Source organism: Callithrix jacchus, chromosome 7, assembly GCF_049354715.1.
Source record: "Callithrix jacchus isolate 240 chromosome 7, calJac240_pri, whole genome shotgun sequence".
In the NCBI taxonomy this organism is placed as follows: domain Eukaryota; kingdom Metazoa; phylum Chordata; class Mammalia; order Primates; family Cebidae; genus Callithrix; species Callithrix jacchus.
Window position 1 is genome coordinate 52,681,472 of NC_133508.1, and position 25,202 is coordinate 52,706,673.

Below are 25,202 nucleotides of genomic sequence, written 5' to 3' on the forward strand. Positions count from 1 at the left end.
TTAACCACTGCATGCTGCATTGTTCTGTGATTTTAAGAAACTTTTGGGAACCCATTGTCCCCCAAAAGGTAAACAATTGTTAAACAGATGTGGAAAGATTCTTTAGTTAGGCCTGTCCGCCATCAGTACCTGTTTGCTTTTCTCTCATTTTAGAGCAAGTTAAGTTCTCAGGAAACTCAGCAGTCTTTACTGCAAGAAAAGCTGCGGGAGCATCTGACAGAGAAGGAGAAGCTGAACAAGGAGATGCTAGAGCAAGAGGAGAAGCTGAATGCCAAAATCAGGCAACTGATGGAAGAGAAGGCGGTAAGGCGGTCCCTGCCATTTGCTTTACTACTGGAAACTGATAAAATGGCCTTTTCTATGGGAAGTTGAGGGTGTGTGCTTAGACAGAGAAATCTCAGCTATTCTGTTTGGTGCTGTGGAACTAAATTAATTAAACAGAGTGAATAATTGGGAAGGATTTAACCTGCAGTTTGAATTCTAAAACGCACAGCAAAATCAACTTGAAAAGGCAGCATGATTGAAATTTCAGGAAACGGTGCCTTGTGTGTATACGCATTGCAGCCGGCTTTATAAAACTGAGTCATCGCTGCGGGTTCTGGTTTGTAGCTGACAGACTGTTTCTAAATGTGCACAAGATCAACTTCAGATGACAAATTTCAGTCTTTGGCTTTCTCTTTATGCATATCAGGGGAAACAAATGGCCAAAATTGCTACTGACTTTTCTAGAAACCAGGCCAGTTTGAAGACGGCAGCGACTCTCAAACCCGAGGTGCCCAGGAATCGTCTGGGGATCTGGTTAAGGTGCAGATTCGGTCTCAGCAGGCCTGGGTCGCAGCCGGAGACACTACATTTCCAACAAGCTCCCAGATGGTGCTGATGCTACCAGTCTGCAGATCCACATTTTCTTAGGGTGAAGTCTTAGAGGAAGGTTTTCTTAAAGTTTCCTGATAAGAACCACCCAGATGCTTTGCTAAAAATACAAATTTTGTTCCCCACCCGCAGACCCATTAAATCAGAACATCTGGAGAGGGCGGGGAACTACACTGAATGAGCTGATTCTCATCACTGTCCTAGAGTTACCGCCTTTCTTTTTTCTTAAGCTGGGGTCTTGCTCTGTTGCCCAGGCTGGAGTACATTGGTGTGATCACAGCTCACTGCAACCTCAAACTCCCAGGCTGCAGTGGTCCTCCCACCTCAGCCTCCCAAGTAGCTGGGACCACAGGCATATGGCACTACACCCAACTAATTATTATTATTATTTTTTGGTAGAGGTGGAATCTTGCTACATTGCCCAGGCTGGTCTTGAACTTCTGGGCTCAAGTGATCCTCCCACTTCAACTTCTCAAGTAGTTGGAGCCATAGACACATACCAACCACCATGCCCAGCTAATATTTTTATTTTTGGTAGAAATGGGGTGTCTCTCTCTCTCTCTCTCTCTCTCTCTCTCTCTCTCTCTCTCCCCCCTCCGCCCCACTTCTCTCTCTCTGTTGCCCAGGCTGGTCTCAAACTCCTGGCATCAAGTGATCCTCCTACCTCAGCCTCCAAAAGTTCTGGGATTACAGGCATGAGCCACCATACCCGAGGGCCGGCCCTTTTTGTTTGTTTGCTTGCTTGCTTGTTTGTTTTTTGAGACAGACTCTGACCCTGTCACCCAGGCTGGAGTGCAGTGGCATGATCTCAGCTCACTGCAACCTCCACCTCCTGGGTTCAAGTGATTCTCCTGCCTCAGCCTCCCAAGTAGCTGGGACTACAGGGGTGCGCCACCATGCCCAGCTAATTTTTGTATTTTTTAGTAGAGACAGGGTTTCACTATGTTGGCCAGAATAGTCTCTATCTCTTGACCTTGTGATCCACCTGCCTCAGCCTCCCAAATGCTGGGATTACAGGCGTGAGACACCGTGCCCAGCTGGGTTGGCCCTTTTTGATATTCAGGGACCCCTCCCATGAATTTTACTGTCTTTATGACTTTTGTAATTTAGGAGATTAAAAAATACTAATGCTTTGCACCTCTCCCCTCACTCTCCAGGTTCTGATCTAAGTGGGATGGGGGTGTGGTCCCTGCTCTGGAATTTGTAAGCACTCCTGGGTGATTTCAAAGTGCAGCCACGGTTGCGAGCCACTGTTGTGGGTGGGCGTGAAGCAGCATGTGCATGGTGCCCCCCCACAGCTCCCTCAAGACAGCGGCCCCAGATCCACTGGACCCCGACCCTTCCAAGACATCTCCTTCCTTCCCCAGAGAAGGACTGGACTTGCCACCTTCCCCATCTTTCCCCAGCTCCTTCTCTATCATACACACCTGCCCTCCAGACCTCTGCTGCTTTCAGACTCCATCCTCACATGTGTGTCCAGTCACCCCAAGACATCGGTCTCCTCCTCCTCCCTCCTCTCTTTGCCTCTTTCTCTGCTTTTCTGCATTAGTGAAATAAGAGATTAGAAAGGAAGAGCCATCCGACCAAATCATGTACACTCTGCATAAAGGTAATATTAATGATAGCTATGAATCAAGGCAGGCACATTTTGAAGAGCATTTAGACATGGAAAAAGCCAGCACCATTCATTCCATAGAGAAGAAAATAAGACCAGAAAGTACCTAGACATCTTCAAAATCTTCACAAAACTCTCCACCAACTTCCTCCCTCCTCTCTGATTACCTTCTCCTTCCAACATCGGCATTCCAAACGCCTTATTTCTTATTTCTCTTCTTAATTCCGGATTGACTTTTCCCATTGTCAGGGTCTGGTATGTCAGTACCCCCATGTTAAACACTGTGTTGGATGCCTCCTTGGGCTTCCTAGAGCCCTGCGGTGACACAGCCCTGGCAGTGTAAGAGCTGGCGTCAGCCCCTTACAAACCTGCAAACCTCGGTGCACCCTACCCTCCTTGCAGAGGGAAGAAGCGACATCAGGTACCTGCCAGACAGACTGTGACACTTGAAGGTCACCCTTTCACCGACACTCAGATTGATGGACTTGACCCTGGGGACTCCTAGGAAAGTTACCTCTTAGACTTCAGTGCCAAGTGTCCTGACTTTGAACCTTCCTCAGACCTTCTGACTCCCATCACCCGCCCTTTCTGAAAATACATGTGTCCAGACTCGTTAAGCAGGCTCCCTCTCATGAATCTTGACTTGGCTGAGGACTTTGTTTTAATGGAAAAGACAAAACAAAACAAAAAATTTCTAGGTTCCTTTATCAATCCAGCATTCTTATTACTAATGGTTGACAGCGTTCACTTGATTTGTGCACACACCAACGCTTTCGATCGGGGATTGGCAAAATGGTCCCATAAAGAGCCCGATAGTAAATATTTTCAGTTTTGCAGGTCAGGTGCTCACTGCTCCTCTACAAAAGCAGCCATAGACGATACACAGCCAGCACAGTGTTCCAATAAAACTTTATTTGCAAAAACAGACCAGATGTGGTCTGTAAGCCATAGTTTGCTAACCTCTGGTTTAGAACCCAGGCTTCAGAATCAAATGGGTGAGAGTGAGAATCCCTTGCTCATGTGATTTACTAGTAAACTGGGTGGATTCTTTAATTTAAGCCTGTTTCCTCCTCTGCAGGGTGGAAAGGCTGTCACTGCACCAAGCATTTCGTGTTCATTAAACCATCCACCCCCTCATATCAACCCAGCACAGGAAAACAATTACTGTCTCCACTGTATAAGCAGAGAAACTGAGGCTCTGATAGCTTCACTCACCCAGTGCCTTACAGCTAGAAAGGATCAACCTGGGGCTCTACCCTGGGTCTCCCAACTCCAGAGCACATGCTCTGAGCTCCTAGGCTGCCCACAGCCTCCCCAGGGGAGTGCGGTGAGGAGTGGAGAGGTTTGCCATGCAGTGCCTGGCAGCACTCAAATTCCTCCCATGGTAACCTTGTCTATTCAACAATGGTCATTGGTTTCCAGGCTTTGGAGGCAGGCATTACTCAAGAGAGAAACAGAGTGAAAGAGACTTTAGAGAAAGAACGGAAGAGAAGGCAAGAGCAGGAGGACCTCCTGGCCCAGCAGAAGAAGGTACACGTCTCAGGGAGACAGTCAGCTCCAGCCCAAATCAGGGCCCTGCAGCTAGGAAGGGTGGATCTGGAGCTCTGGTCTGGGCTCACCAGCCTACGCTCTGAGTTCCCGGGCAGTGAGGCCCACAGTCCTCCCAGGGAGGTGCAGTCAGGAGGGAAGAGGTTATCTATGTGGTGCCTGGCAGAGCCCAGATTCCTGCCATGGTAACCATGTCTGTTAAACAATGATCAGGCTTTGGCGGAAAGCATTACCCAGGAGAAGAACAGAGTGAAGGAAGCATTAGAGGAAGAACAGACAAGAGTCCAAGAGCTGATGAACCGCTTGGCCCATCAGAAGGAGGTACGCTCGGGGAGATCGAGTCAGCTGTAGCCCCAGTTGGCTTGAGAGCCATATGGAAGTAAGTTGAGAGCCGCCGATGATGAGAGTGAGAGCATGGTGGAGGCTTCCTTGTATAATTTGTGTTTGGGTGGGCTCAGCTACTTTGGGAAGCGTGGGAGACTCAAGGAGAGAACCCTGGAGTTGTAGCCTTGACAACCAATTGGGAAAAAAATTGTAAACAGTTTGAAATACCGTCAGGGAGAGAGAGAACTTGGGAGACGAGTTGGGAATGGTGACATGGGCATCTTCTGTGTTCCAAAGCACAGAAACGGGAGAATGACAGAGTCATGGGACCTCAGGGCTGCACGGACCCCACCAGCATCCTAAAAGCCTCCAGCCTTCAGCACTACCCCTGAGGAATGTTCTCCAGCCCAGGGCAGTCCGTCCCAGCATGGGTACCTCAGGCTGGCAGAAAGTTTTCCCTTTAGGTTGAGTTGTGTCAAACTTATGCCCCTGAATAGTATCAGTCCTCCACCCTCCCCTGCGCTCCCACAAGACAGGCCCACTTCCTCTTCCACATGATGACTCAGATGTGTGAAAACAGAGGCACTGGCACCCTGGCACCCTGCATCTGCTCCTCCCCAGGCCTAAGCCCCCTGGTCCCTCAGGCCCCTCACAGGACTGCAGCCTGGTGCTGGCACCCTGCTATGGCCTGTGCTGCTCTCCAGAAGTCACAGACTGGTGGCTTGTGACTAAAAAGGGCCTGTGGGTGGTATGTTTGGCCCTGGAATGTTTTATTTTGAACTCATAAAATCTATTTAAAAGTTCAGATTTCATCCGGCGCAGTGGTTCACGCTCTGTAATCCCAGCACTTTGGGAGGCCAAGGCAGGCGGATCACCTGAGGTCGCGAGTTCAAGACCGGCCTGGCCAACATGGCAAAACCCTGCCTCTAAAAATACAAAGATTAGACAGGCGTGGTAGTGTACAGCTGTAATCCCAGCTACTTGGGAGGCTGAGGCAGGAGAATCACTTGAACCCGGGAGGCAGAGGTTGCAGTGAGCCGAGATCATAGCACTGCACTCCAGCCTAGGAGACAGAGTGAGACCCCCATCTCAAAAAAAAAAAGTTCAGATTGCCATCCTCTTCTGAAAAGTCAGAAAATCTAGCCCTTTTTTCTACCTAGCAAAAATGGACAAGAAGCCTTACCAGGTAGCAGCAGTTTGCCACAGTCCTCACCACTCCCTATTGCATTAAACACAGCCCATGTCACTTTTGCTATCTGTATGGGCTTCATAAGCATTTGAGTTTGCCACCCATCACCCACTTTCTTCCTAAAGGGAGGCGGCCAGAACCACCATTCTCCACCATGGTAGCCTAGGGTAGAACTCTTCCCCTCCCTCATTGAAGATGTTCTACTTCTGTTAATACATCTAAACTAGCTTTTGGGAAAGCTGTGATACATTTGTAGATTCATGTTTAGCTTGTGGTCACCCTCAGATCCCTGACCCTTTTTCACATGTGCTTTCATGAATTCCTCAATCCTGGCACAGCACAGAGGAATGTGGGCTTTGCAGCCAGATGACATGGTCTAAACTTCCTGATTGCGGCAGATCTGTCGCTACCTCCCTTCTCTAAGGGGTGGCTGTGGCCTCAGATTTGGCCTCCAGAATTATTGCTGAGTAAATGGCACCTGTTACTGCTGTCTCTCCTGTCACCTGTGCCCCTTCTTCTGTTTGAGCGTTTGTTTTCCAGCAACCCTCACTCCTCAAATATAATCCTTGCCCACCCACCACTGCAGGAGAAACAAAAAGACCTCTGGGCAAAGCCTGTGCCATTTGACCCGACCCACAACAGGGAAAGGTTCTCCCTTGGAGTCTGACACAGCTGTGCCCTGCAACCCTCTTGCAGAGTGTCACTGAGGTTTGCTCCCAAGTTATTTCTCCAGGGATGGGGATGAGGAGGAGGGTCTCCAAGGAGTCACTTGAGTCAAATGCCTCAAGGGGCCAACAGCAAAGGCCTGGGGAAGATCCTTGAATTTAGAGACTTTGAGGTCATGGGGCTCAGGAGAAAAATGTAAGCTTCATTGCAGAGGGGATCTGTGGTTGGGTCACCCCTGGTCTGTTAAAATGTCAGCCTACTTCTGGCAGAACCTCTCTGCGGCTTCCTATTGGGGGAACTTGAGAGAGCAGCCCCAGCCACAGGCTCCATTCAACTGCCATTGGCTATTTGATTTTCTTTTTTTCTGTCATCCCAGCTGGAGTACGGTGGCACGATCTCAGCTCACTGCAACCTCTGCCTCCCAGGTTCTAGTGATTCTCGTGCCTCAGTCTCCCGAGTAGCTGGGACTACAGGTGCACGTCACCGTGCCTGGCTAATTTTTTGTATTTCTAGTAGAGACAGGGTTTCACCATGTTGGACAGGCTGGTCTTGAACTCCTGACCTCAAGTGATCTGCCTGCCTTGGCCTCCCAAAGTGCTGGGATTACAGGTGCGAGCCACCGTGCCTGGCCTGATTTTTTTATTGCATCTTCCACCACATTATCAGGGTTTTTTAGGACGACAGAATCACTAGGTCATAATCTGGGTCTTGAGGTCATGTTCAAAGTTAATTCCCATTACCTGTTGTGAACTTGGGAGCACAGCAACTGAGCAGGTAGGTCCTGGGTGAGCTAGGCAAGGCCTCTCTTCCAGGTAGCACCTGTCCCATCTGCAGAGGAAGGACTGGTGAGTAGAGACAAAGAGTCAGACACAGCAAAGCCAACTCTAATTCCCTAGGAAGCACTTCAAATTCTCTTTCACCATTCACAGGAAAATGACCTACCCTGAAACCCACTTTAAAGGATCCAAATAAATGTGAATTCTTCGGATGCCAGTTTTCTTCTGCTTTGTTTAAGGCTAGTGTTGGGACAGCAGAGTGTTGGAGTTTTGTCAGCTATTTTTCACTGCAAAGTATATGATATCTCAGCCATGCTGTGGATTAAAGACTGCTTGCAGGCTCTTCTGGGGCCCTAACCCCTGGTTATCGTGGAAATCACGTTCCGAGTTCTAAACGCCTGACAGTCAGCCTGGTGTTTGAAAGACAAACCATTGGAAAATCGAGGCAGCCTTTTTTGTGGTGACCGGAAGCAAGCTGGCGATGTATTTCCTTTGGTGATTCGCATTAAGCTGTTTAGTTGAATAGCTTAGCAGCAAGTAACTTCCTAGACAAACTTCTTGATTAGGGCCACCAAATACTGGCCACACTTTCTTCCCTACACCCTATCAGGACATCGCTTATCCCTTCCAGAAACTGGCATATTGTGGCTCATTAATTGGGCATACTGCCCTTCTCTTGAAACTGAATTCCGTTGAAGAGGTTCATTTCTGGTTCAAGCGATTCTCCTGCCTCAGCCTCCCGAGTAGCTGGGACTGCAGGTGCGCACCACCACGCCCAGCTAATTTTTGTATTTTTAGTAGAGATGGGCTTTCACCATGTTGGTCAGGCTGGTCTCAATCTCTTGACCTCATGATCCGCCCACCTCAGCCTCTGAAAGTGCTAGGATTACAGGCATGAGCCACTGTACATAGCCAAAAATTTCTTTTTTTTTTTTTTTTTTTTTTTTGAGACGGAGTTTCGCTCTTGTTACCCAGGCTGGAGTGCAATGGCGCAATCTCGGCTCAGGGCAACCTCCACCTCCTGGGTTCACACAATTCTCCTGCCTCAGACTCCTGAGTAGCTGGAATTACAGGCACGGGCCACCATGCCCAGCTAATTTTTTGTATTTTTAGTAGAGACGGTGTTTCACCATGTTGACCAGGATGGTCTCGATCTCTTGACCTCGTGATCCACCTGCCTCAGCCTCCCAAAGTGCTGGGATTACAGGCATGAGCCACTGTGCCTGGCCCCCATTTTTTTTTTAAAAGATGGGGTTTCATCATGATGCCCAGGCTGGTCTTGAACTCCTGACCTCAGGTGATCCACCCACCTTGGCCTCCTAAAGTGCTAGGATTATAGGCGTGAGCCACTCCGCCCGGCCCAAAAATTCCATTATTAACAAGACTCTTCTTTCAATCAGAAAGGCTTTTTGGCCCGTCATAGGTAGCTGCCCCACTGCTCCCCGTTCCCTGTCGAGAGCTCTGTATTCTGGCTCCATGCTTTCCTCTGTGCAGGCTTCAGATCCTGGCCTCACCGCTGACAAAAGGTGTGGCTTTCAACCCTCTCTGCCTTCCGGTTCCTCAGTTTCCTCCTGTGGAAAATGGGCCACTCTCAGCACTCCTCCGACAGAGCTGCTATGACACTGAAGGGCTGGCCAGGGGGCTGGGCCTATCTAATAGCTGCCCCGACTCTCTGGCTGTTATTGTTACCATTATTATCTTATTAGTAGCAATTTCCCCCCGAAATGTGCAGGCCTCCAAAAGAACTGACTGGTCCTTGACTTCCAGGTTTTGGAGAGCAGCATAGCCCATGAAAAAAGGAGAGCAAAGGAAGCCTTGGAGTCGGAAAAGAGAAAAGTTCAGGATCTGGAGAACCACTTAACCCAACAGAAGGAGGTATGAGCAGCAGCAGGAAAAAACCCTCTGGAAGGAGCAGCAAACCCAGATGCCCTGGCAGAGTACGATGGGAAATGGGGCAGAGGCCAGAGCCACACCTCCCTTTGAAATGGCCAAGATCTGCCACTTACTGGCCATGTGACCTCGGGCGGATGGCCATATTCCCATCCATCAGTTTCCTCATCTGTAAAATGGGAATGCTAACAGTCCCTGGCTCAGTGGGTTAAATGCTATCAGGTATAAAGTACATAGAACTGCACCCTGCAGCCTAGAGGGCCCTCGGGAAGCTTTTCCTGCTCTTTGGCTCAGCTACCTAGGAAAGAGGGATCCTCCCCAGGAGAGAACCTTGGGTTTCAGCCGGGGTCAGTGACTTAGCCAGCGTCGTCCTCACAGTAGAGAAGCATGTGTGCCACACCCGGCATGGCCACGGGAGAAAGCACTGTTCCTGGCCCAGCCTCCTGGTGTCCTGGACTCTGAGGCAGGCCCTCCCAGGACTGGCTGAGGAGTAAAACACACAAAGAACACAAAGAGAGATGATGCAGGTAGGTGCATAGTAAGCGCACATGGTTGTCACATCAAATAAGCCCCAGGGGTCAGTGCCTTCTGGAATGGACAAGAAAATGGGCACCCCAGGACAGAAAGACGCTGGGGAGGCCAAGAGGGGTCAGAGCTAGAGACATCCACATCCACCCAACCCAATGCCACCAGCCTAGGGACCTGGCCTACCCAGACACACCTGCCCAGAGCAGCATGAAAAGCAGGCCCTCAGGTCAACCCGGATGCCTGGGTCACAGCCCAGAAGTAAGAGCCAGGGGTAGGAGGGGTGGTCAGGAGGAGGTCACTCAAGAACCCACAATGGCATCTCCATGAGCTGGGCTTCGGGGACAGAGATGGCACAAACACACACATGCCAGCCCCCACAGAACTTCTAGAAACAGAACTGATGGCTCTGATGGTTCAGTTCTGTTTCATTCATCTGCCCATAGATATTCATTTATCCACCCACCAATTTCAGTTTCATTCATCCACCATGTGCCAGGCCCGGTTCTGGGTGCTGTGGACACCGTAGTGAGCAAGACAGACCAGGGTCAGGCTGCCCAGACCTTCCATCCTAGCGCTGGTGAGACAGACATCCCGCAGAAGCAGGGGCCGCGCCAGGACCACAAAACCAAAGCCGAGGAGCAGGCTGGAGAGTGTCCGAGGGCAGGACCACTCAGGAAGTGACATTCCAGTGAGAAGTGGAAGGGAAAAGTAGCCTGCGGGCAGAGAGGACCACTGGATAAAGTGACACAGGTGTGTAGGTCAGGACTGAGCTCACCAGGAGGTAGACAGGGGACTGGGTGAGGAATGAAACCAAAGCTGGCCCAAGACGGGAGGCACCAGGGCACAGGGGAGGGAAACAGGTAGGAGAGGCAGGGAAGGAGCCGCAGACTGTGGGGAGCTAAAGGGTCCATTTAGCTGTGGGGAGTAAAGGACTCAATTCTCAGCTCTGTGCTAACAGACCATGTGACCCTGGGCAAGCCCCTTGCCCTCTCTGTGCCCTCATCTGTCCTGTGGGTCTGGTGGCAGAACCTCCCTAAAGGTGTAATATGAGGAGTCAGTACATCTGTGCCTTGGGATGCATCCTCGCTGGTGAGGTCAGAGTCCAGGTGGGATGGGCAGTTGAGTGGGTACAGCAGGGTGGGGGCTGCACAGCCTTAAGCAAAGCCCTTGGCAGTGGGAAGGAAGTGAGGTCAGAGTCCAGGTAGGCAGAGGGAGCACAGACACGGGAACAGCCTCACTAAGGTGTGGGACCCAAACTGTGGTCACCGCTGCCCCCAGAGCCTCCATTATACATACGGGCCAGGGGTGGGGTCCTGAAGCTCAGGCTACAGGCAGGCAGTGGCTCACACCTTAAATCCCAGAACTTTGAGAGGCGGAGGCAGGTGGATCACCTGAAGTCAGCAGTTCAAGACCAGCCTGGCCAACATGATGAAACCCCATCTCTACTAAAAATACAAAAATTAGCCAGATGTGGTGGTACAACTGTAATCCTCCCTGCTTGGGAGGCTGAAGTGGGAGAATTGCTTGAACCTGGGAGGCAGAGGCTGCAGTGAGCCAAGATCTTGCCACTGCACTCCAGCCTGGGCAACAGAGCAAGATCCCGTCTCAAAAAAAAAAAAAAAGGATTGCCATAATCCCATTTCCCCCGGAAATAAACATCATTTATATTTCAATACATACCCCTCTGGTCTTCTGTTGTACCTATATACGTGTATTTAAAATGCTTTTCCTGTGAACTTTATGTTGGTAGGGAGGGAGTATAATTGCAAGAGTTTCAACAGTTAGCTGCAGATAGAGTTTTTCGAGCCCACCCTATTTACCTCCCAGGGCTTGTGCAGGAGAGTCTGGCCTCCACCTCCCTCCCCATCACCAAGTCTGTGGGGTTTGTATTCTCAGCTCTAAACTGACCTAGACAGGAATTTTGGAAACCCATGCCTTTGTAGACTGGAGGTGGCTGCCTGGGTCCTCCTTTGGCATGGATCTGCAGGGACAGAAGGCACGTCCCAGCATTATCTCTCCTGCTCCACCTCCCAAAGAGCCAGGTACTTCCAACAAAGGCCAGCATTGGTGCCAACACATCCCGGTTTATTCAGTGACTCAATGCCAAACAGGACCCAACCACTCACCAGCATGTCACTTCCTGAACACCAGCCCTGAGATCTTGAATGATGACTCACTCCTTTACGCACATGACTAAGATATGGCTCTCAGGTTCTCACCATGGCGGACGTGCCACGGTTTTCACCTCTGTCCCCAGTGGGAGCTTTGTTGCTTGAGATCTTTCTCCCTAACCCTGACTTGGTGGCTTCAATGGTGAGTCAACCTGGTTTCCCTTTGTGGTGTCATCTCCCTTTGAGGGCACAGGCCCTTAAACGATTTCCATTGACTTTCAGATCTCAGAGAGCAGCCTTGCCTACGAGCAACGCAAAGCAAAGGAGGCCATAGAGAAGGAAAAGAAAAAGGTGCAAGACCTGGAGAATCGCTTAACCAAGCAGAAAGAGGTATGAGTCTCAGGGAGGGAGAGATGAGAGGGCCCAGCACGGTGCAAGGCAGTGCTCTGGAGCCAGTCTCTGGGTTCAAATCCCACCTCTCCCCATCCCTGGCTGTGGGACTTTAGGCAAGTACTCTACCATCTCTCTGCCTTAGTTTCCCCACTTATGACATGCAGGTGATACCCACAGATCAATCTCCCTGAGTTGTGAGACATGACTGCAGTTATACATGCAGAACACATGGAGAGGCACCCAGCACCCAGCACTCCACAGGAACGTGTCAGCTGCCCATGTTAGCTCATGGCTGTGGAGGGGCAGGATCCAAAGCCAGGATCGTCTGACTCCCGAACCCTAAGTCATCACCTCTCCCTCTCTACTGCACTGCAGCTTTGTGTGGGCTCAGCTGCCTGGCATAAGAGGGGAGATGTTGGCCGGGCACCCAGCACTTTGGGAGGCCGAGGCAGGTGGATTATCTGAGGTCAAGAGTTCAAGACCAGCCTGGCCAGCATGGTGAAACCCCGTCTCTACTAAAATTACAAAAAGTAGCTGGGCATGGTGGCAGGTGCCTATAATCTCAGCTACTTGGGGGGCTGAGGCAGGAGAATTGCTTGAACCTGGGAGGTGGAGGTTGAAGGGAGCTGAAATTGTGCCATTACACTCCAGCCTGGGCAACAGAGAAAGACTCCATCTCAAAAGAAAAGAGAGAGAGAGGAGATGCTGGGCACAGACACCTGGGTTTCTGATCACTTTGATATCAGTTTTCCCAGCAGAACGTGTCATCATCATTATCATCACCTTCATACTCAAAATGCATTTACTGTTTTTGTTTTTGTTTGGAGACGGAATCTCACTCCGTCACCAGGCCTGGATTGCAGTGGCATGACCTCAGCTCACTACTACCTCCACTTCCCGGGTTCAAGCAATTCTCCTGCCTCAGCCTACCTAGTAGCTGGGATTACAGGTGCCCGCCACTACGCCCAGCTAATATTTTTTGTGTGAGTATTTTTAGTAGAGATGAGGTTTCACTATATTGGCCAGGCTGGTCTCAAACTCCTGACCTTGTGATTCTCCCACCTCAGCCTCTCAAAGTGCTGGGATCACAGGCGTGAGCCACCGCGCCCGGCCGCCTTGACTGTTATCCCTGAGAATTGTAAATGCAGTAGGAATAGAAGTGGATTTTGCACATGACCCTGTCTTACCCTGCAGGTACCTCATAAGCAATAGGGCATAATTGGCTTCTGCTGGGTCCCAACAGTACAAGGCACACACACACACAGACACACACACACACACACACTCGCACACACGCAATGACCAATATGTCAAAGTCAAAGCAGGTGACAAACATGCATCCTGGCAATAATGGGTTAAATTTAAATATAGGTGACCATGACTTCAAAGGATTTTTGGGAGCAGCTAGGACTAAAAAGGTCTCTCTCTATTCACATCAAACTGGGATCATTTTCTTCAAAGAAAGCTTTGCAAACATTAGCATGCATTTGAATCTTGGGGGAATTTATTTTAAATGCCTGTTTCTTGGACCTCACCCCACCTGTGGAGGACAGACTCAGGAATGTGCATGTTTCACAAGCAGCCCATGGTGCTGATGCACTTTAAACAACGCTGCTCTAGGGAGGATACAGGAGGCCGTCAGCGCTGGACGCCACTCTTTACGAGGGCCCTTGAGTGACTGGCCCTGTGTCCAGAGAAGGCAGATGAGAGTGGGGTGAAGAGATGTGGGACTTCTCAGCCCAGGGCCATCACGGTCACAGAGGACCCCTGCCGGGAGGCACATGCTGCAGGCTGTGGGAGAGCCTGAGAAAGGCAGTCTTTTCCCAAGCAGCCATGTCCTCCAAATGATGTACCATGGATCGCCCATGAAACACGCTACGGGTAGGCGAAAAGGAGAGGTTAAAGCATTAAAGGCAGGTGAGTTGGGACATAAAATGGATCGGGAATGAGACTAATGCAAAAAAAAAAAGTGTATCTTGAAATCAATGAATGAGTCACAACTTTTACTCTAGCAGTTACAGTGCAAGGGAAAACCCAGCTGGTTGCACAGTTTACCAGACAAAAATGGACCAACCACTCATGGAAATACGACCATTCTTGGAACTATACCAGCGAGAATCTCTCCTAAGGGTCATCATGTAGAGGATTCTGCAACAAGCAACCTTCTCAGCAGTATCCTTAGAACAGTGACACCAGAAGGTAGGGTCTCGGCTGGGTGCAGTGGCTCATTCCTGTAATCCCTGCATTTTGGGAGGCCGAGGCCAGTGGATCACCTGAGGTCAGGAGTTCAAGCCTGGCCTGACCAACATGGTGAAAACTCGTCTCTACTGAAAATACAAACATTAGCCAGTCGTGGTTGCTCATGCATGCCTATAATCCCAGCTACTTGGGAGGCTGAGGCAGGAGAATCTCTTGAACCAGGGAGGTGAAGGTTGCAGTGAGCCAAGATTGTGCCATTGCACTCCAGCCTGGGCAATAGAGTGAGACTCCCTCTCAAAAAAAAAAAAAAAGAAGAAGAAGAAGGTGGGGTCTTATGGCAGCCCCCAAAGTAGACAGGTGGCATCACCCTACACAAGCAGGAACAGGACCCGGCCCAGGGACTCCCCATTTACCAGGAATATCCAAGGAAATACAAGTACACTCAGAGAGTTGTTTGTTTGCACATTGTTTGTACACACAGAAGAGCAATCAAAGATTGGCTTCATCTATATAGGCAATGTGGAAAAGGGAGAGAGGAGAGAAGAAAGTAATGTCAAGTGTGTTGGGGCCAGTGAACTTTGTTCTCCTATCCTTGGACAAGCTGCTGAGTAGCCGGCAGGGAGCAAAGATGCCAGGCTGTGTGAGTGCCCACAGCAGGGCCGCTTCACAGCTCTTCAAAGAAACAAGTTCAGTTTGTTGTGGATTCTCTGGGACACCTGGGGCGTGTCACTGAGCTGTGTGTGACAAGCTCTTCTGTGGGATGCCTGCCTGTGTCCCCTGTGAGCGCCTCCTCGGCCAGGTCTGTACGTGCTCTGCTGTGGGATTTCCCAACAGTAACAGTGAGGTTAAGACCCTGAACAAGAATCAGACAGTTAAGCCAGAGGTACACGGAGGATGCAGCAACTCCCGGGCGAGGCTCGTGGGAATGACACAATACAACGGCATAGGTATTTTGTTTTTTGAAAAAAAAAATGTTTTCTTTCCTGATTACAAAAAAAACACACCTGTCATTCTAGAAAACTTGAAAAAATAAGAAACCAGAAAATCACTCGGAAGAAAATAATAACTAACAGAGTGCACTGAGCACAGTGGTCGCTGTCTGTCGACATTTTGATGTGATTCCTTCCAGACCGCCTTTGTGCTGAGCCCCAACATAACATCCATAAATACCGATTTATTACGAAGCTAGTGATTTACAGTGACACTGTGCACACTGCTTTGGATGCTGTTCTTGATATTTAACATATGACGTGTCAACCTTAAATCATGAGATTCTCTAAGTATGGAGTTTATTCGGGCTCAGAGCTTGAGGACAGCAACCCAGAAAACAGACTCCAAAAGAATGGGTCAGCATTTCAAAGCAGGGAGGTGAAAGTTTCACTGATAGGCAGTGAGCAGGATCGCAGTGTCTACCACACAAGGTCAGCACATGCGGTTATAGCCCTTTGGTTGGTTACAGCTTGTTACATTCCTGGGAAAATTGCTTTAATATTCCAGGATGAGGGGCGGTCATCTGAAGGAGTCTTATCTCTGGCGCTGCCAGGGCTTTCCCACTTATTTACAGAAAGGAACAGAAGTTGTAGGTGCGTGCTACATGACCCAGGCCACACAGCTGCATTCCTCTCGAGTCTCAAAATAATTTAAGGTTTCAACTGCTTTAAGTTTGAATGATTTTGGCCAGGCGCAGTGGCTCACACCTGTAATCCCAGCACTTTTGGGTGGTGGAGGTGGGAGGATCACCTGAGGTCAAGAGTTCAAAACCAGCCTGGCCAACATGGCAAATCCCTGTCTCTACTAAAAATACAAAAATTAGCCGGGCGCAGTGGTGGGTGCCTATAGTCCCAGCTACTCAGGAGGCTGAGGCAGGAGAATCACTTGAACCCAGGAGGTGGAGGTTGCAGTGGGCCAAGATCACGCCACTGCACTCCAGCTTGAGCAACAGAGTGATACACCATCTAAAAATAAAAAATAAAAAAGAAGTTTGAATGATTGAATTTTGCATAGTGTCTCAGTGTCATGGAACCATGTTCCGTGGCCTGGGTTTGCAGTGTGCTGGATGGAACCTGATTTCTTTACTCCTCCCCTGTGGCCAGGGTAAGGGGGGGTTTCTCGGTCTTCACTAGTGCAGAAGATGCTCGGCTGACCCACCCTGTGCGTCAGTTTCTATGTCCTTAGGAAAAATTCCCTGAAGTGGAGTTGCTGAGTCACAGGACATGCATAATTTTCAGGCTCACAGTACACGTTCCTGAATGACTATGTAAAAGGTCACAGCACCTCCACCAACAGAGTTGAACAATGCTCAGGACGGCAAATACATTTGAAATTGGATTAGACAATATTCATAAGATGGCCAGCACAGTGCCAGTCAAGAAGCCCACACCCCACATTATTGCAGGAAGGACGCAAGGAGAAGAACAGAATGTTGACTGTGAAAGAGCAAAAGATGAGGTGCCCAGGACAGGGCCGCTGGAGCCCTGGAAGAAACGGGGTATCCTGGAGGCAGGTATGCAGTGAAGGAGAGAAGGGACTCGGCACATTCATCCTGGAGAACAGATTTAGAGACAGACATGACAGCCCTCCTCAAATATTTTAAGGGCTGTCTCATAAAAGAGAAATAAAACATACTCAACGAACTCCAGGTAACAGAACTGAGCTCAGAGACCAGAAATCACAAGGAGACAGATCTCCGCCGAATATAAAGACAAGTTCTATAATAATTGGAACCTTCCAGAGAAGGCATAGACTTTGTACTTTCAAAGGATCTACAGAATAGCCCCCTCACTGAAGGTGGGGGAGAAGGGGGCTGGGTAAGTATGTATTCCTGAATCTCTGTTATTTTGCTACTTGTTTTTTGTGTAGGAAATGGAATTAAAAGAGCAAACACAGGACGTTTTAAATAATAAATTAAGTGACGCACTGGCCATGGTTGAAGAGACTCAGAAAACAAAGACAATTGAAAGTCTAAAAGCAGAGAGCCTTGCCTTGCAGTTAAATGAAACATTAGCTGAACTGGAAGCGGCCAGGACAAAAATGGTAGGTCGCTGCCTTCCGGGAACGGGAGGCTTTTTCTCTCCATGGAAGATTACAGTGCTGTGAGAATGTGTGGTTTGAACGGGGCTTCTCAGCCTCAGCACTGCGGATGCTCTGGGCCAAGTAGCTCTTTCCTGTAGGGGCTGTCCTGAGCATCTTAGGTTATTTAGCACCGTCCCTGTCCCCTACCCACCAGATGCTGCCAGGAGCCCTCTCCCCACAGTCGTGGTCACCAAAAAGGCAGACAGTACCAAGTGTCCCTTAAACATCCCCTAATGAGAAGTATCGGTTTAGAGTGAAAGGTACAGAGAACTAGGATGCCCTCTCTGCAGGGTGTTCTGAGATGTATTTCAGGGTCCTCGCAGGATCAGGGAGAACACTCAGGATTTAGTGATCAGTGACTTATCCACCGGCTTTAAGACTGTGTTAAAGTGTAGACTCGGCATTCGAGGCCCTCCTCAACCAGGGCTGGATGTTGCATTCATTCTCTCATCCATACATTCAACTGACAGGTTTCTGGGCAAGGAAGTAATGCAGGTTAATCTGTCAGAAGAGCACAAAGTAAATTTCATGAGGGTGTGGTGTTGGAGAAGACAGCTCTGGGTGTGGCACGTGGTATAGACCAGAATCATAAGGACCTGACCTTGGCAGGGGCGGGGGGGAGGCATGGGAGGGATGGAGTCGATGCAGAGAGTTACAATGGCAGGACTTGAAAACGGCTGGCGGGATGTGAGCGCCAAGGAGAGTACAGTGCCAGAGGAGACGGCACGCTTCAGGCCAGGGCGCCTGGGGACATGATGGCATAGGGACAGCATAGGAATGGGAGTCTGGAGGTCTGGGATCATTGTCGGGGGGCTCTCTTGTAGCAATCCTTTTTTGGGGAAGAGGAGGAAGGCAAGGACAGGGCATCAAAGTTCAAAAGCCCCCCAGCTTTGGGTACACAGTAGTTTTGGGAAAGAAAGCAAGATGAGAGCCTGATCTGGAAGGCAGCCTCCTAGGCAGGGTCTTTGGAAGAGCGAGCGTGTGTGTCGGGCAAAGAATGTACCTGTCATAGGGAGATCAGAGGCCACGGCCCAGCATGTCACCTGGGAATAGGGAGCAGGACAGGGTGAGGCTGGAGAAGCAGGCAGGCAGCGAGGAGGAGGTATTGACATGGAAACACCAAGGGGAGCCCAGGAGGGAGTGGGCGTGGGAAAGCAGCTGATTTGCCATTCAGGGATCATCAGTAAGTTTTCGTTTTTAAGAAATGCAAGTTGTTTTTGTTTTTAAGAAATGCAAGTTCTGGCCAAGCACAGTGGCTCTCAGCTGTAATCCCAGCACTTTGGGGGGCCAAGGTGGGTGCATCATCCGAGGTCAGGAGTTCGAGACCAGCCTGGTCAAATGACAAAACCCCATCTCCACTGAAAAAAAATACAAAATTTAGCTGAATGTGGCGATGCATGCCTGTAGTCCCACTTACTCAGGAGGCTGAGGCAGGAATATCGCTTGAACCAGGAGGCGGAGGTTGCAGTGAGCCAAGATCATGCTCTGCACTCTAACCTGGGTGACAGAACAAGACTCTGTCCCCAACAAAAAAAAAGAAAAAAGAAAGAAAGAAATGCAAATTCATTCACTTTTTCTTATGAAGTTGTTCACTCATTAATTCCACAAATATTTATCAAACATCAAATGCTCTGGGCATAGCAGTGAATAGAAAAAGACACATTTCTGCTGTTACGAAGTTTACATTCTAGTGGGCATGACAAAGAAACAAGATTAAAGGCTTTGGGGACAATGAAACAGGCACTGGAACAGAAAGTGTCTGGGGCTGCTCCCAATAGGTGGTCAGGGAGGGCCTCTCAGAGGCCCTGAGAGCTGAGCCCTGAAAGTCAAGGAGTCGACTCTGCAAGGAGCTGGGGGAGAAGTTTACAAGGCAAAGGGAATAGCACGTGCTAAGGCCCTGGGGCGGGGCCCAGGTTAGCACCTGTGTGTGTGCAGAGGGGGCATATTCTTGTCACATCCAGCTCCCAAGATCATACTGAGTGATACTGTTTCCCAGATCATGATGGAAAACCAGCTATTCCTGCAGCAGCAGAGGGTAAAGGCGCTCCAGGATGAGCAGGAATCGCAGAGACGCGGGTTTGAAGAAGAGATCCTGGGATATAAGGAGCAAATCAAACAGCACTCCCAGACAATTGTGAGTCTTGAGGAGAGACTCCAGCAAGTCACTCAGCACCATAAAAAAATAGAAGGTGAGATTGCGACGCTGAAGGACAACTATCCAGGTAAGTCCAAAGGGAGGCCAAGGAAATCTTAGTGTTAGGGGCAGGTTCTGATTGTCCCCTGGGTCCCAACGGGCTGATGGTTAAGAAAAGTGCCTCATTCAAAAGCCATTCATTCTCTGAGGCCCCCTTTTGTTCTTGTCACACAACGATGTCAGAAGCCCTCCGAGGCCCAGGTTCAGCAGAAGTCATGGCAATGAGTTGGGACATCCTTTGTGCCGACCCAGTGAGCCGGTGAGACACACAGGCTACCAGGGCTGTCAGGACCATCGAGAGCAGCGCGAAGTGGAATCATCGTTTCCACATGAAAACAGCTTGTGCAGGGGCCTTTCAAAGGTTTCTCTCTGCCATCGACTTTTTGCATCTTGACCAATGCACTTTCATTAGCAGCCAGGATTTCTCCCTTGAAAAATAAGCCCGAAAGAGGCTGAAAAAAGAACTCAGACTTGTGAGCACTTATTGGCCCCAAATGGCCATGGTAAGTTGTATTATTGTAAAGATATTAAGCTCTTGGAGAAAGTTCTGGAAGTAGAGGACTGGGGCCAGGGTATCCCAGCCTCAGCCCTGTTGACATTTGGGGCAGGATCATTTTTTCATGGATGGGACTATCCTGGGCACTGTCAGTTGTTAGCAGACTCCCTGGCCTCCACCCACCAGATGCCAGCGGCACCCCTACCCCAGTTGTGACAACCAAAAATGTCTCCAGACATTGCCCAATGTCCCCTAGAGGCAAACTCGCTCCTCGTTAAGAAACACGGCTCTAGTCCCCAGCAAGCTGGCAAGCCATCAGGACTTACTGCATTCAATCATTCATTCATTCATTCATTCATCTCTCTCGGTGAAGCTTCTGTGATGTTCCAGTCTCATGTAGGCACTCAGGATCCAATGATAGACAAGCCAGTTTTTGTCCCTGTCATAACAAAATTATTGCCCTGACAGGTGATCCCGGATGAATAGGGCACCCTGATGAGGACAAAAAGTGGGGTTCAGTTTCCCAACCCAGAGTCCAGGTCAGAGGGAGGGTGTTTGAGATTGAGCTGGGACCTGAAGGGCGACTGCATCTTTGTCACCCCCACACTTAGACCAGTGTGCACTCCCCAAATGTTTGTTGAAGGAGTAAACACGTGAGTGAACACATGACTGAGCAGTGAGCCAGGATGCCAGAGGCAGCGCACTGAGGTGTGGGAGGCAAGGAGAGAAAGGCCCTAAACACAGATTCTTCTTTTAAGAGAGGCGGACAGGCGGTGGGACCAGGGGCTGAGGCCGCACTGCTCACCAGCTTAGCCGAGTGATCTTCGGCAGCTTCCATCACTCTGGTGCCCCTTTCATTGTCTACTCTATGACCTTTATAGAGTAGCTGGGAAGGTCACATAGACCTTGGGGAGAACCCTCAGCCCGTGACACTGAACACGTGCAGGTCTCACAAGGCAGAGAGTGCTGCAGGTGGAGGCAGGGTTTGCAAATTGTGAAAGACACAGGTGCACTTGTAAGCAAAGGGGAAGGATGGCCTCCTCTCACAACATTCACGTGTCCCTCTAATACAGCCCACAAGGAGGAAAGGCCACAAGACCCTCCGGTGGCTCCCATGACGGACAGCAGTGCCAAAGACATGGCGTGCGAACACCTGATGTGAGTACCTGCTGGTGTGTGAGCACCAGGCATTCTCACGGGTGCCACCCGGGTGGGGGCAAACAGGAAACCAGCCCCTACCGGGGCCATATTGTCAGAAGCCAAACAAGGAGCCCAGCCTGCTGCCTTCCCGGTGCTGCTTACATTTCCCCATCCCTTCAGCAAGGCAGGCGGTGTCGTGGAAAGATTTAGGTCGAGCTACTTTCAGACCCTCCACCTGTTTTCTGCTGTTTATAACAGAATACCCAAAACTGGGTAATTTATAATGAAAATGAGTTCATTTCTGACCAGGCACGGTGGCTCATGCCTGTAATCCCAGCACTTTGGGAGACTGAAGTGGGCAGATCACAAGGTCAGGAGTTCGAGATCAGCCTGACCAACATGATAAAACCCCGTCTCTACTAAAAATAAAAAACTTAGCTGGACATGGTGGCAGGTACCTGTAATCCCAGCTACTCAGGAGGCTGAGGCAGGAGAATGGCTTAAACCCTGGAGGCAGAGGTTGTAGTGAGCTGAGATCGCACCACTGCATTCCAGCCTGGGTGACAGAGTGAGACTGCATCTCAAAAAAAAAAAGAAAAGAAAAGAAAAGAAAGGAGCTTGTTTCTTAGAGTTATGGAAAGTGAGAAGTCCCAGGTTGAGGGGCTGCATCTGGTGAGCGCCTTCTTGCTGTTGGGGACTGGGCAGAGTCTGGGAGTGGTGCAGGGCATCACATGGCCAGGGGCTGAGTGTGCTAGCTCAGGTCTCCCCTCCTCTTTTTATAAATCCACAGTCCCACTGCCACGATAACCCATTACTCCACTGACCCAGTAGTCCACAAATCCATTAATCCATAATTGTGCCTTCATGACCCAATTGCTTTCTAAAGGCCCCACCTCTCAATACTGCCACATTGTGGGGTAAGTTTCAACTTGAGATTTGGAGGGGACAGACATTCAAAACATAGCAGATTCCAGCTGGACTCTTTCTAGCCATGTGACCCCGGGCAAGTCACACCACCTCACTGACCCTTAGCTTCCATATTTGTGAAGTAAGGCTGTGCATTCCTAGTGCTTGAGAAAGCTAGCTAATACTCTTATTAGCTATTTTTCCCAAGTAGATGTTATAAGCAGAGATTTCAAACAGGAGACCACTTGGTGGGGTGGGGTCCTGTAAAGGGTGAAAAGTTGAGGAATCGGATAAATGACCTTAAATAAATGACCTCAACTCTCCTGACCCTGAGAGCCAGTGTAATAAAGAAGTCTATCCTCAAAGAACTGATGGTTTTCAGAGAAACAAACATATGAATGGGAAAGATCCAGAAAGCAGCACGTACAGAAGGAGACGCCGATGGGACGCAGAGGAGGGATTCAGAAGTCCCCCAACAGGAGAACCACCTGCCTCACCCTTGCACCAAATTCTAGTGGCCGAAGTCTGATGTCACAGGGTTTTTACAAAAAGACGGGGATATACAGACTCCCCATTGTGAAAAGCTCCCAACTCCTCCTGTTTAAACTTTAGAAACAGTGGTCCCATGACTTGGAGAAGCTTCAGCACCACGTGGCTCTGCTGTGGTCCACTTCCTTAGAGCATGAGCAAGCTTGAGTTCTCAGGTTCTGTCCTCAAGTTGGAAGATTTGTGGTTACAGCCAAGGACGCACTCATGTGCACACACACACATGCACGCACACAGAGAATATACTATATATATGTAGTTACTTTCATTCTGATGATCGCCGGTCTTTTTTTGTTGTGTGACATGCAATCTGCCAGTGTTTTACTGTAATTCATAATAAACACAGTACCTTCTAAAGTCTGTATAAGACTGGGCACTTTGGGAGGCCGAGGTGGGTGGATCACCCGAGGTCGGGGGTTTGAGACCAGCCTAGCCAACATGGTGAAAGCCTATCTCTACTAAAAATACAAAAATTAGTCAGGCAGGTGGTGGACACCTGTAGTCCCAGCTACTCAGGAGGCTGAGGCTGGAGAATAACTTGAACCCAGGAGGCGGAGGTTGCAGTAAGCCGAGATTGCACCACTGAACTCCAGCCTGGGCAACAGAGCAAGACTCCATCTCAACAAAATACAAATATATTTTAAAATGAAGTCTATATAAGAAGAGCCTGGATTTCAAAAGCCTGTGAACTCAAATGAAGTGGTATTAATACCTGCCCCAAGACGAAGGCTCCTAAACCCCTTCCAGAAGGGCAGGACCTCCTCCCTGCAGCACACACATGACCTTTCTCCCCAAGGCTGCAGTTTCCCAACTTGCTGAGATGCGCACTCTGTGTTCTTCCATTCAAATCCCCCAGCAGGGCACCTCCCCTGCTGTTCCTGCGGGCACCCTTCACCCCTCCCACTGGGCACAGTCCCCCTCCCATCAACCATTCTAAGTCTCAGGGTGCCAAAGGTGTGCTGCCCTTGGCGGGTGGTGGGGAGTTGTCCCCGCTGCTTGTCTAGTTCCCGAGGCCACTCTTCTGCCGGCTCCCCACAAGGACACCATTCATTCACATTCAGCCCCGCCTCTCTCCACCAGGAAGTCAAAGAGGCTGATGAGAGAAGCCACACTGTCTTCCTCTCCTTCTTCCCTGTCCCCGAAGAATCCCTGAACCTCCTCAAAATTGCCTTCCCCTCTCCCTCCACCATCAGAAGCCCACAGGCACGTCGATCCATGATGGTGGATGGTGGGTGTCACTCTCACGCAAGGCATATTTGAGCCTCAGACTCAACTCAGCCAGATCCATTGTCCTATCTCAATGGATTTTCCTTTTTCTTTCTTTCTTTTTCTTAGAGACAGGATCTTGCTCTGTCACCCAGGCTGGAGTGCAGCCTTCAACTCCTATACTCAAGCAGTCTTCCCACCTTAGCCTCCCAAGTAGCTGGGACAACAGCCACACATCACTATGCCTGGCTCATTTTTTTGTTTTTTAAGACGGAATCTTGCTCCGTCGCCAGGCTGGTGTGCAGTGGCACAATCTTGGCTCACTGCAACCTCCGCCTCCTGGGTTCAAGCAATTCTGCCTCAGCCTCCTGAGTAGCTAGGACTACAGGTGCGTGCCACCATGCCCAGCTAATTTTTGTATTTTTAGTAGAAACAGGGTTTTACCATGTTGGTCAGGCTGGTCTCAAACTCCTGACCTCATGATCCACCATCATGGCCTCCCCAAGTGCTGGGATTACAGGTGTGAATCACCATGCCTAGCCTAATTTTTTTTTTTTTTTTTTTTTGTAGAAACGGGGTTCTGATTTATGTTGCCCAGGCTGGTCTCAAACTCCTGGGCTCAAGTGATCCTCCAGTCTTGGCCTCCCAAAGTGCTGGGATTACAGGTGTGTGCCCAGTGCCCGGCCTCAATGTATTTTCTTAAATGAAGGTGCAACAAAAAAGTCATTTTTATTTCAGAGTTTTTGAAGACTGTCCTCACCCCTTGCTGGGACTGGCGTCGCATGGACCATTGAGAATCTCTTTGCATTTGTACTTGGTCCCTTCCTGACACTCAGGAAATAACATGGAGTTTGAGTGGAACTGACTTCACCTGCTTTTGTGAATTTCAGAGATGACTTACTGGCTGCTCAGAAGGAAATCCTGTCTCAGCAGGAGGTCATTATGAAGTTAAGGAGAGACCTCACCGAAGCCCACAGCAGAATGTCAGATTTGAGAGGTTTGAACGATTTCCTGTGTTTCTTGATGTCCTGACCCACTAGAGAAAGGAAAGAGATGAGGCTTAAGAGTTGAAATCTTTGGCATAAGAAATCCTGCTTCCCTGTGCTGTCCCAGCACCTCAGGCAAGGCTTGAGCCTTGCACAGAGAGAGGGCTCAGTACATGCTGCTTGAGGAGTTGAGTGAATGAATGAATGATATGTGTTTCATGGCTTTGCTTAGTTCTGTGCTTCTCAAACTTCTTTGTCCAATCTTCCAGATGACAGGTCTCTGCTTAAATGCCACTTCCTCCAGGAAGCCCTCCCTCACTCACCCTCACCAAACATAGCCAAGAGATCCTGCTATGCTTGGGCTCCCTCAGCCCCTGTACTCTGTCTAACCTACCACTTAGCACACAGCAAAGCTACCTTTGACTGTCTTTTTTGTTGTCGTTGTTTGTTTGTTTATAACTCAGGGTCAGCAAAAGCTGTATCCTGGATATGTCCTATTCCCATCTTCCACTGAGTCCCCGACTCAATGCCAGAAGGCACAGGA

General features: G+C 49.6%; 1 protein-coding gene across 32 annotated transcripts in view; it reads left to right on the forward strand.

The window, feature by feature from the left end:
* The window catches only part of FHAD1 (forkhead associated phosphopeptide binding domain 1), a 148,624-nt gene that overhangs the window by 90,473 nt on the left and 32,949 nt on the right, over nt 1-25,202 (forward strand). For 29 of the 32 annotated variants that reach the window (XR_013519807.1, XR_004745736.3, XR_008482586.2 and 26 more), the window contains 9 exons: nt 154-303; nt 3,911-4,018; nt 4,250-4,357; nt 8,759-8,866; nt 11,803-11,910; nt 16,972-17,145; nt 19,181-19,406; nt 20,948-21,032; nt 24,563-24,669. Coding sequence is in view for 27 of the 32 variants with exons in the window: in XM_035307802.3 (XP_035163693.3) it covers nt 154-303; nt 3,911-4,018; nt 4,250-4,357; nt 8,759-8,866; nt 11,803-11,910; nt 16,972-17,145; nt 19,181-19,406; nt 20,948-21,032; nt 24,563-24,669 (1,174 nt within the window). In the remaining 5 variants the exon portion in view is untranslated. The remainder of the gene's footprint in view (nt 1-153; nt 304-3,910; nt 4,019-4,249; nt 4,358-8,758; nt 8,867-11,802; nt 11,911-16,971; nt 17,146-19,180; nt 19,407-20,947; nt 21,033-24,562; nt 24,670-25,202) is intronic. The other 3 variants (XM_035307811.3, XM_078330426.1, XM_078330427.1) reach the window with 1 other exon arrangement.